At 36.7% G+C, this 12,366-nt stretch overlaps 1 protein-coding gene across 2 annotated transcripts in view; it reads left to right on the forward strand.

The window, feature by feature from the left end:
- The window catches only part of BABAM2 (BRISC and BRCA1 A complex member 2), a 162,222-nt gene that overhangs the window by 121,171 nt on the left and 28,685 nt on the right, over nt 1-12,366 (forward strand). For both annotated transcript variants that reach the window (XM_064708927.1, XM_064708928.1), the window contains exons 8-10: nt 2,947-3,046; nt 4,982-5,052; nt 6,502-6,584. In XM_064708927.1, the coding sequence (XP_064564997.1) occupies nt 2,947-3,046; nt 4,982-5,052; nt 6,502-6,584 (254 nt within the window). The remainder of the gene's footprint in view (nt 1-2,946; nt 3,047-4,981; nt 5,053-6,501; nt 6,585-12,366) is intronic.

Consider the following 12,366-nt stretch of genomic DNA (forward strand, 5'->3'; position numbering starts at 1 on the left):
GGTACCTCAAAAGCAGCCTTTGGATATTGAGCTGCATGGCAACATTCCCTTGCTCAATGTCTCCATTTTGCATCCTTTACAGGTCCTTCTTTGGCACTGTGGAAGTCACTTCTTTCTTTAGTTGAAGGTTTATTATAAATCAAATGAATTATTACATCCTCTTGCCTGGTCTCAAGGTTGTGAGGTACAGCAAATATGTTCCTTTAACATGACAGACATTGTAGTACAGCACAGTCAAATCAAACTTTGAGCAATACCTTCTTTACGTATTTAAAAATAAAAGGTAAATATCTGTTGAATGAGGCAGATGAATGTTAATTGCTGAATGTTTATAGACAGTTTTGAGATGGTCAGAGGCAAGGTCCTGTGCAAATGCAGTATTTTATTAAAATATTTAATAAGCAGATTCTCTGACCCAATAGAGGGAACAAAGACGCCTGTCCACTCTTAATTTTCCCTACCCATAATTATTTCTACAGAATATAAATTATATCTGGTATAGCTTTATTCTGTTTTCAGAGGATAATTATACTAGGAACTCCAGCCTTCTTTCTGTGGAGGGACCTCTTTCTCAGAAACCACACCTTTTAGCAGTCTGGTTTTCATTTGAGAAGGGCTGGATGTCCATTTATGTCAACACGTTTTTATGGGATAGCTACTTTCAAGAGATGGATACAGGTAAAATGGCAAACCCCTTACTCACAAATAATAATAATAATAATTCAGTCTGGAAGATGTATTGTAAGCTGATGATATAGGAGTGAAAGGTTGTTTTGCATGTGTAGTCTGTTAGAGATGACTTGTAGTTTCATACCTGCTATTGTAACTGGGAGAGAAGCCAGTAATTCCTGTTGTAGTCATCTGAGCATCTTCAGTTCTGTGTCCATGCTGCAAGGGAACTTGGACTTGGTGTCAGATGAGGCAAGGCAGGATGCAAAGTGGACAGTACCAGTTGCTCTGTGTGTGAGATTGGAGGCTTTTATGGATATATTTACATAATATGTAACGAGTTTAATAAACTGGAAGTCAGTGTCCTAAAGTGAGGTTCACAACCCACTTCTAACATACCAGGAGGTGAAGTTTTCCATTCTCCAATGTTACGGATCGGTGGACCCGCTATACTTGCAATTTTGTAAGAACATATTGTTTCAGAAATGTTCCAACTTTCTAATCATCTTAGTCATACTTCACTGCTTTAAACCATCCACAAGTTGCAAAATTATAATGTTGTGTGAATAATTTTAGTAAGGGGGTAGCAGCAGGGAAACTGAATTCTGTTTAAAAAAAATCCCATTCAAGTCTTACTTCTGCTGGAAAAGTTTGTTTGTTTTTTCATGTAGCTGTGGTGTACTCAGGGCTTTTTTTTTTTCATCGTTGCATATGCAAAATCCAGACCTGCAGAACTGTTCCATGTGGTGAACAGTCTGCTAAACCCAGACTGTTTTGCCTGAGTAGCAGATTTCCATATACCTCATTATGAGTTTGGGATTTTTTTGATTTATGTAGGCTCTGTTCCTTCAAAGGGATGCATGACTGTAGACCTTTATACCTACCAAAGTGGTTTCTTATCAAGTACTGAGGAAAATAAGAGGCCAGATCCTGTTGGAGAGTAAGAGACTTGTTTTGCAGAGAAGAAATTTTCTTTCTAGCCGGTGTAATTTGTCATGGAAACAGCATGTAAACAGGAGGCCACCCAAAGTAACTTAGCTTTTGAAGCATTTTTATGGTGTCCAAGTTGCTTCTGGATGGTTAATGAATTATGTAATCCACAGTGTATAATGCAAATTTTGATTTGGTAAGGAACTATAAAGAAAGATTTAGGTCAGTGCTGCTAGAAGGAAGTAGCATGGACTTTACCTCGTCGTTGCCTTATACAGCCTGATTTAAATAAGTGTTAGATCTTTCCACACCAAAGAAGCCATTATCCTGAGTAATAGCAGGTGTGCTTCAGTCTTCTGTCCTTTGATAGAGGCAAATGGTTAAGCTGCCTAAATACATCTCTGAAGTTACCTTATTTCTGTGAATTCCTACCATTCAGTCCAGTATGTGCACGGACAGAATTAATGTCCTTGTTTTTGTCATTTACTACTGGGCATGAACAAAATCATAGAATCATAGACTATAATCATAAACCAACGTAGATGAGCAAGAAGGAGCTTATCTGGCCAAGCCACTCCTCAGAGCAGGGCCAGCTCATGGCCCCTGTTGTTCAGCTGAGCTTTGAGCACCTCTGAGGACATAGCACCACTGAACCCCACTTCAGAGAAGCCTCTGACTCCACCATCTCTATAATTTTCCATTAGATAATTGAAGGCATCAATATGCCTTCAGCTTCCCTCTTCAGTATCCCCCCCCCCCCCGCAGTGTTCTCTGAAGGCTGAACAAACCCATTTCTTTCAGCATCCTCCTTACATCATCATGTACCTGATAATCTTTCTGGCTCACTGACCCCTTGATTTAGTAGGTTAACATCTGTGTTCTATTGGGAAGTCCAAAACTGGAGTCAGTGACATGATTGATATTTGCATCTGGCCATCTATGACTCCTCAGTCCTAATTATTTTGATTATTCTTAGCTGGTTTGACTGAAGGTGTGTTTTGGAACAGCTAAGGACTTCAGGTCCTCTCCTCCACTACTAACAAGATAATCTGATCTGCAGTACTCCACATCTTACTGATGAGGGCTAAGAAACAGAACTGTTCACAATGAAAAAGATATTTCCTGACAGAATGTTTTGCATTAGTGATACTCTTGATTTCAGTGGGTCATGGTATAACTTGTTTTTATAGATGGTATCACTCAATACTTTTTATTATCACCACAACATAAAATATACTTCCTCTTGGCCATCTGATATCGAGAATAGGGAGAGGACTATGCAGAAATAATTTTCAAATCCCAGAGGCTGTGCATGTAATGTATTCTTAAACTAACTTATTTTTCTAGTGCACTTGGAGGATCATCTGCCCTTCACATCCCAGCCTTTCCTGGTGGAGGTTGTCTCATCGACTACGTACCCCAAGTATGCCAGCTTCTAACAAACAAGGTAAGCTGCTGCACACAATCAGTTTTCCTTTCCCTGATGCACTGTACTGCATTTCCACAGACATCATTATTCTTCTGCCTGGTATGCAAAGCAAGGCACACTTAAGCTGAACTACACAAGGAATACCTTCTTGGTAAGAGCTGAGTACCTAAGCATGACATTGAATAGAATGACTCCTTTAGGTAAACAAGTGAGTTTAGGATCAGATCCTGGAGCAGTTTTTTTTCTTACTGTGACATGCCATGATTTAGGATAAAATGTTACTGTATTGTACAATACTGCATTGCAGTATACTGGTTTTTAGTAAATACAGATGTGTAGTTTGCATATTATTGTTCTAGTTGCAAGTTCTCATATCCCAGTCATTATTGTAGGTTTTGAGTACTTTCCGTGATTTTTCTTCTCAGATGTTTCCTCCAGATGAACTGAATCAGCAGTTTCTTTGGATGTTTATACAGTAAGAGCTACTTAAGGTTGCTGAAAAGGTTGTGTTCCAGTTAGCTTACTGTTTAAACAAAAAAGAACAATTATAGTATTTTGAAAGTTTCTCCATTATTTAGGTATAATTTTCAAAAGAAGGCTTAGGGGGTCAACATTTAAATATTGACCTATTACAGACTTCCTACTTGTATATTATATTTACCTTCAATTGTCTAAATGAAGAGAATAATTTTATCTTTTAGAAAAAGTTTCTTCAGAGTGTGTTTCCATAATTATGTTGGAATCTATCATTAGAGTTGTTTTTGTTGTGGTTTTCTGTTAAAATTACTTTCTGTTTTTAAAATCTGCAGGCACACTGGGCTGTTTTTATCCTTTCTTAAACAAAGTCACTTAAGCAAACTTATCGTATGTTTTCCTCTTCCCAGAATAACATTTCAGATCCTACACAAAGCCTTCAAAATAATCTTAGTGTTTTATAAAATATAATGTTTGAATTTATAAGTAGAATTTAAGTTATATAAGACAGCTCTCAGCAATGGTTGTATCAAGACTTTTTCAGTAATTTTAGGAAAGCATTTGCCAGCCAAGGAATTCTAGTATTGCCATAGCCAAGAAAATACTCTTCCTGTTCTTTTCAGTGAGGGAGAAAAGGATCTTAAAATGCTAGTTTTGGTTCTGGAAAGCACAGTTACACAGGGAATCACATATAGAACCATACCATAAGTACTTCCAAGCCACCAGTTGTAAACCAGATGTCCTTGCAGCCTGGTGACACATGCATTGGTTTTGTTATGGGTCAAACCCTGCTCACACTGTTATCTTAAGCGATGCCATCCAAATCTACAAGAAAACATACGTGGTGTGAGGAGAATTTTGCCTTAAGTCTCCAAATTTAGCATTGTTGGATTTTGTCTGTGCCTGGATGGAAGTCTTTCAAAACCCAGAGTGCCTCAGAAACTGATGCTCACAGTTGAGTAGGTGGCTCCCTGAGTCAGCATGAAACCAGTGAAAGAGCTTAGTGTTCAGAAGGTTTTGTTGGAGGTGCAGTCTTCAGAAAACACCCAAGATCAGTTATGCAAGAAATTTAATTTTTTCTTCTCTTTTATAACCAGAATGTTATTTTGACACTTAGCTTACTGTCAGTTCAGATGACTGATTTGCCTATCACAGATTTCTACTCAAACTTCAGTAAGGCAAGGATGAGCATTTCTTTCTTTCAGTGTTTGTCTCATGCAGTTAAACAGTGCTTCAGTCTATTGTGAAAGACTTAAGTTTCACTTAGACATGATTGAAGAGATTTCTTTACAAGATATTCTGTACGCAAGATCCAGAATTTTTCTCAAAGGATTCTTTAGGGAAATCATGCTAAATGTAGAATTCAGAAATTCTGCCATGTCAAACATAAATCTTCCTTAACAAGAAATGTATGACAAACTGGGCTTTGGGTTTTTTAATCTTTTTATAGCTCTGGATTTATTTTCTTGCTTTTTTAAGGTACAATATGTTATTCAGGGATACCATAAGAGAAGAGAGTACATTGCAGCTTTCCTGAGTCACTTCGGAACGTAAGTTTTCTTCCGATGCATATTTTTCTGTAGTGTGGGGGAGACTCATTTTTTGCATATGGTTTGTGGTTGTGTGGCTGCTGTCCACTGGATGAGATGAAATCTAGTCATTTCTCACAGAATGATGTGTACAGATTGTCGCTCTGTAGCAATACTGGAATGTACTTCAGTATTATTTCACTTCTGTGCCAGTGGCCAATCTGATTTTTCTAGAAAATAGGTGATGATGGGAAAGGGACAGTAGGGATTTTCCTTGTGCAGAAGAAGTATGTTCACTTCTGAATCAATTACTTAAGGGGTTTTACACTAACAGGCAGTGACTGAGGTGGGAAAATGGGGAAGCAGGTGTGGTTCCAAGCCTTGCAAGAGCCAGAAAGCCCTGCTCAGTGTAAATGCAGGGCTGGGAGACCAGCTGTTCCCACCAACAGCCAGTGTTCTGTGTCTCAAGAGAAGAGGCTCTTGGGTCATGTTGCATTCCTGCAGATGAAAGGTGCATGGCCAGGCATGATGACACATTTCATCAAATCACAAATCAATTAGTCAGGGCTACTGTGGCACTGTGAAGGGTTGGCACTTTGGTTTCCTGCCTAAATTGAGCTGGAGTCTACGCCTTTAGCTAATTGTGATGAGGGGTTTCTGCTTCCAAGGGAGCCCTTCAAATCTCAGGTCTCTCAAGTGAGGTTAGGAAAACAGGTGGCTTCTAGCATGCACCCAAATTTAATACCATGATAAATAGATAACAATAACTTCAACTGAACATATGAGCAAATAGTCAGTGCAACCTCAATCTTTATCAAGACATTTCATTTTCTTCTGAGAAAACTCTATTATAGAAGTGGCCACATGTTCCTCTGATTATATGACATCTGCCTTGTGGTTCATGAGTTCTGATACTGCTTCAGACAGAATACCAGCTTCTGATGGTTGAAACTCTTAATCCATCTGTCAAACAAGTATTCTATATGAATTTTTTGTTATGATCTCATGTTTTGTGTTTTTTATATGTACTCTTCCAAATTTTCAAATTTAAACTCTTCTCAGTCTGCTTATTTTCAGTTTTAACCTCTCACTCACTACAGAAATGATATATAATCTTCATTTGAGTAAGGTGCAGGGGATTTGTGTGTCTACAGTTTTTATCAATTTAGGACTGCAGATGTGGTAGCAGGTCTTCTTTCATTTAAAAGTGCATTTTAAACTGAAAATGGCCTTTCTTTGGGTAACAACCTCCAATACCTCAGCATAATTAAGACTATTACTGACATTAAAAGTTTAATCTAATTTACGATTAGCTAGAAAACTGTAACTGTTAATAAAAAAAGCAAATCCTGGAAGATTCTGAACAAACAAACAAAAATACCAATTCCCCTATTACAAAATTCACATATTCATCATCTAGTATTTGAAGATAAAAACTGTACTAATTTTTTGTTGTGTTTTTGTTGATAGTGGTGTGGTGGAATATGATGCAGAAGGATTCACAAAGCTTACTCTGTTGCTGATGTGGAAAGATTTTTGCTTCCTTGTTCACAGTGAGTAACACTTTGCCTCAGGCATAAATGTCTATCCTCTGAAGATACAAGTTCAAAAGGGAAAATGTACAATTACAGGAAACAATTTGAAAGTTTTAGCTATTTTTATCCAGTGCTTAATCTATTTTTGATGTGACTTAGAAAACACAAAATCTCAATTGTATCTAGAGAAGGGGAGAGGATGCACACCAATACTGAAATGTTGGCTTTACAAAATGCCAAAAGGATCTTGGAAAGGTTTTCTGGTAATTTGACTCAAGATTTGAGATCACTGTTGTAACTCAGCTTTTCTAAAGTGTTAGTGATGAAGACTCTACCTAGGAATACCTAAAATCATCTGTAACTGTCAGGAGTTAATGCATTGATAACAACTGTAAATACACTTTTGTAGAAAAAATATATCACATAAGAAATAACAGCACATTATCATCAGGATTCAAAACTTATTCCTAGACTGAAACTGTGTAGGCAAAAACTGTCCTAACAACGTAGCTAGGTTTGCTGTTGTTTAAAATTTTTAAATGAAGATTGTATTACCATCAGAACCACATTATTAATTTAAATATATAGGAATTACTCCATATGGAAATTAGTAAATGTGGCTTTGATACTGCCTTTTACATATTACTTTAAGTTTCAATTTCTGTTTTTCCTTGTGATAAGGTGAAATTCACAGGTATCAAAGGTACTTTGATCTGAGGAAATTCTGTCACGTAATTCTTTAGATTTGATTGTTACGCATCTTAATTTATGTTTAAAATTATTACGCTGCAATTGTGCTGCAATTTGTGGGCAGCTGCAGCACTGGTATTTGATAGCATTTTAGCACTGGAGTCTTTCATATTACATAATTTTTTGTTGTGGACTAGCTTTTCATGTGGAAGATTTGTGCTGTCTTGATGATGTCACAAAAATTTGTCCCAGAGTTTTTAATGCAGAAAGTCAGGATTGCCATTGTTCGGAGAGGTTCTTCACCCTGTGTTGTGTTGCAGATCATAAAAAATGGTCTCACTAATCCCTTTCCTTCTATGCCCTAAGATTAGCTCACCACACACTAATGATCTTAAGAATCATTAATGATCTTAGAAAACTCAAACCTGAAATTAAAGCTCTTCCATCATGTTATTATAATTTATGCTGGGAGGAAAACAGAATTGAAGTGGTATCTTTGGGAAAATTATCCTCATTAAGTCTTTACTTAAATTTCAACTACAGTGGAGAACTGGTCACTGGACAATTGTCTTCTATGAGACGACACTTCTTTATGTGCAGCCTTCCTGAAGATTTCCCACCTTTCTTACTCCCCAACATATCTGGGTTAATTTAATCAATGTTAAAATTCCTGTGGATTTGATTTGTGCTCTGAGATAATATACCTTAATACATGTTGAATCACTTAGATTTCAGAGGAATGAAAATTCAAATTTCTGCTAAATAACAGAGCAAGTTTTAACTGTGTAATATTCATGGTATTCAATTAAACTGGCCTGAAAGCTACAATTATAACTGAATAGTTTATCACTATGTATTAACCCTGTGGCCTTAGAAATCATACAGTGGCTTAGCTGTGTAAGCCATTGCATCACTCACTTGTTGAACAATTCAGTGCAAAAGCATTTCTGGTCCATGCACTGAAGGATATTGCAATGAAAGGACCGAAACCTGCACTTCATTTCCTGAGTGAAGTAATGTAGGCTTTCATCTCCTAACCACTGACATAACTATGTATATTAGGCTTGAATATTTAGCAAGCATCTAATAAAATGTCTGGGAGAGATAGCAATAAGTTGAAAACTGTTCTACTTTATATATTTACTATAGTATGTAGCTAGAGTATTCAGAGGAGAGTAAATAGGTCAGTATACAGCAAGCACTGTGGTATTGCAAATGAAAGGCACCATATTTATTGGCATCTAAATTTTGGTAAAATTTTAGGTTTGAAGTTGCAATTTAGATGAGATTTATAAACACTAACATGAATTGTATTTCCTTTAGAAGATGGATTCAGAGGTTTCCAAAATAACTTTGGCATTGTTTTGCAACTGTTTGCATTGGGAGTTACAAACTTGTTTGGACACTAGGAAGCAAAAAACAGAATAAGTTGAAAATATTCAGAATAGTTTTATTGAGTAAAGTGAGTTAAAGAGGAGAGGAACAGAAAAATAGTTCTGAATTTCTGAAGCCAAATAACCTTAGAACAACATCATATGCTAAAAAGAAAAAGACTGGTGCTGTAGTTATAGAATGAAGACCAGAGTCTACACATTCTGCCTTAAAACACCGAGGAGCTACCTAGCTGCAAACTTAATCATTAGACTAATGAAGCTGCTGGAGTTATTATATTAGATCAAAGACTAGTCCAAGGAACTGTTTCTTTAGTGGTTTAGGTTTCAGAATTAATCAAGTGCTTTCAATTATAAGACAGAAGAAATAAACATTTAGAGAAGTTCATGCATCCACATGGGAAAGGAAATCGTTAATCAGGCTTACTGCTTTTGATACTGATAATGTTTATGAGTAAGTCCCAGTATGAAGCTTTGTAAGTAAACTTCAGTAGACTGCTCGCTTTTCAATAGACTTTCTCTTCTTGTTTATAAATCAGCTATGATTAGTTTTTGGAGACAGGTATTTCCTTGTATTCTTGTTCTTGTATACAGTTTGTATATTTATACCATATATAAATTATAGTATCATTTGTGTTGGAAAAGACCTTTAAGGTGAAGTCTGGCCATTGATGAAATAATCAATCAATATTAGATGAAGACACAAGTTACATTATCTGTGCGTAATTAAGAATTAAGTAGCATTATTGTTATAAACACAAGAGTAGAGCTCTGAAGCAACCTGTATTTGGGCTTTTCAAAGATTAATTTTTATCTTGCAAGATCTTTAGGTCATCAGCACTAAAGAGATGGACAGAAGCTGGACCAGTATGCAGTAGCAAATGAAACACTGCTTGTGTTAGTGGTTGTTTAAGATGTCTTGAAAAGGACAAACATTAAACTAAAAAGAATTGGTTTCACTGAACAACATTTTAGGGGGTAGAGAATGTTGAAGGCTGGCAGCATTTATATTTCCAGTTTGTTTGGGATCTCAGTCAAGGTGAAGTTGGTTGGGAATATTTGCTGGAAATGACCTTGGCTGACTGTAAGGGATTTCAGTTTCGGAGTGGATAATGCCACTGACCCAGGAGTTCCAAAGTGCTGGTCATGTAAAAGCTTGAGTTTAAATGGTGACTTTTCTTGCTGTGGGAATGCCAACATAAGTAGCTTTTTGTCTACCCTTTAACTTGTCTGTGCAGTTAGGTGGTTGTCTGTGGTAGAGGATAGATCAGAAACAGCATCCCAGCAAGAAGAAAGTTTTGAAACAAGAGAGAGCAAGCAAGCAAGGGACCTAAAGCGTTAGTTGGCTAAAGGGAAGCTATACCTTATGAGTGTCAGGCTTTGGATAGGCACCTGCTTCTGGATTCAGGGGTTTTTGGAGGATGTTACCAAGACCAGCTTCTGATGCATTCTTGTTTGAATATTGCTGTCTGCACACGTTTGTCAGTCTTTTCAAGAAAAGTTACGAGTATAAAGTACAAAATCTTGTCTGCCTGAGCCATGTCCTAAAAAAATAGGCTAAGTATTGAGTGGAATATTTACATTAGATTGTTTCTGTGAGTTTTTATCTAATGAAGTGTTTTAGCTTTCTTATATAATGCTGTTATTTTATTGTTCTCATTGTTTCTTAAATTAAAATGGGAATTTATGACTCTGAAAACTAAAGAAGGTAAAAAGAGAACATCACCATGTAAATAACAGGGAGGTATCTGGTCCTGTCAGGAAAGCAGGATAGTTCTGGAGAAATGCCAAGCATAACGAAATAAATGTTTCAGGAGTCTAGAATGAGAAGTTCAATGCTCATCAAAACAATCTGTAAATATTGTATAAGACTGTGTTTTCATTCTTGAAAAGAGAAACTGTAGATTAACAAAGCCCCAGTGATGTAGAAGTGGCTAGAGAAAATCAAATTTGGATCTTATGCTTGGGAATAAGTGTCTTTCTTTTTGGTAGTCTTCTCCTCTGACTCAGTATTTTAGTTGGTTCTATGTATTTCTTTGACTTTTATCTTGAGAGTTTCTGAAAGCATGTTCTGCCTACAGCAAAATATACCGTGAACTGACCAGGTTTCTTCAAAACTTTGTACATTGTTCCAGTCCCTCAGAGCAAAGCATTCCCTGGGCCTCCTCCTGTGCAGTGAGGTGTCTCTTGCTTACTGAAGTCAGTGAGAACTGCAGGCACACTGCAGTGCTGTGGACAGGCAGTGTGATGGAAAAGTAGCCTGAGTCACAGGCACACTAAACTAGGCATGGGCTCAGGCAGGGGCTAATCACAGGACTCAATTGTAGCATTTGGAAAATTAATGAGTCTTTTGCTGATCATTTTTCTCCATGGTGTATTTTTGTCCTTTTTTTCTAAGGGATACTGCCAGGTAGATTTAGTTTGAAATTTTTATTGAAAGCTGGTAATTTTATTTTAGACATTAAGAGTGCTTTAAACATTTTGTTCCTTTGATTCCACCTTGGCTATTTACTTGTATGTGAGCCAAATGAGACTTTTTTTTTATATAGGTATTCACAATGGATGCAAGTGAATCTGAAAAGTGATTTTCTTTTCCTCTTTTTCTGTTTCTCTAGGTTCATTTTGTTTTCATGTCACTCAGAATAAGCTAGTTGTAGGTTCCTATTTGTAATTACAGAAAAAGGGAGAATGGACAGCAGAAAGCTCATAAAACTTGGTATGGACAGCAACAAACAGGAAGCAACAGTTGTGATACTAATTAGGCTTTATAGGAATCTTATAGATGACCTGATGTGGGTGGACTGGCAAGGTATTTTAAAATGTCATTTTGCTGTGGATATTACTTTTTTAATTTCTGAGAAACACGTGTGTTTGCCACACTTTTAAAACTGTAGTGTATTGCTGCAGACATTAATTGACGTTCTTCCAGCAACTACAAGCACTTTAACAAATGGACTGAAAGGTTTTGTAATAACTTCTTACAAAATTGCACTTTTCAGAAAAGTGAACTGTTGATTCTTTTTATTTTTTTTTATATATATCTAGAGTATGACTACTATGTGCCCAAGTATATGACAGATAACTGAAATTCTCAGGAAAGGTACCTGCCATGGAAAAAGGGTATAATCCTATTTTATCCACTCCATTTTTGAGAAGAATTAATTAGGTCACAAAAAGTAATTGATGGGGCAGGATTGAGTACAGGTTGTGGTGCTTATTCTTCTTAGTCCATGTCTGGTTTATGTCTACATGCCTTGGTAACTCACAGATAGTTTTTCTCTAAGATGAGAACTGCTTTAAAGGTGTGAAATGCACCAAGTTCAAAATTGCTCATAATAGCAAGTAGGAAGCAAATATCTTGTTTTCAGTCCAGAAAGAGTTGATGAGCAGGGGTTTCATGGATGAGTCCTGGGTTCAATACCAGGTAATGCTTTCAGAAAAGAAGCAGGATGGTACACAGCACTACAGGATTATTAGAGATATGAAATTTTTAGAAATAAGAGCTGCATCAAGATAAGAAACATTTTCTGAATCATTCTTCCCTCTCTTTCCTCCTTCTATGCAATGACAATTGCTTTGTCACCAAAATAAATTTTTTCTAAGAATCTATATGTGACAGCAGTAGCACACAGAGGCAAGTGCTGAGTGCCTTTTAGGAAATAGAAATGTCATTCATTTTGGAATCATAGGGAATACACTTTAGTTTAGAGATGGAACTG

The sequence above is a fragment of the Zonotrichia leucophrys genome, chromosome 3, assembly GCF_028769735.1.
Source record: "Zonotrichia leucophrys gambelii isolate GWCS_2022_RI chromosome 3, RI_Zleu_2.0, whole genome shotgun sequence".
Taxonomy (NCBI): domain Eukaryota; kingdom Metazoa; phylum Chordata; class Aves; order Passeriformes; family Passerellidae; genus Zonotrichia; species Zonotrichia leucophrys.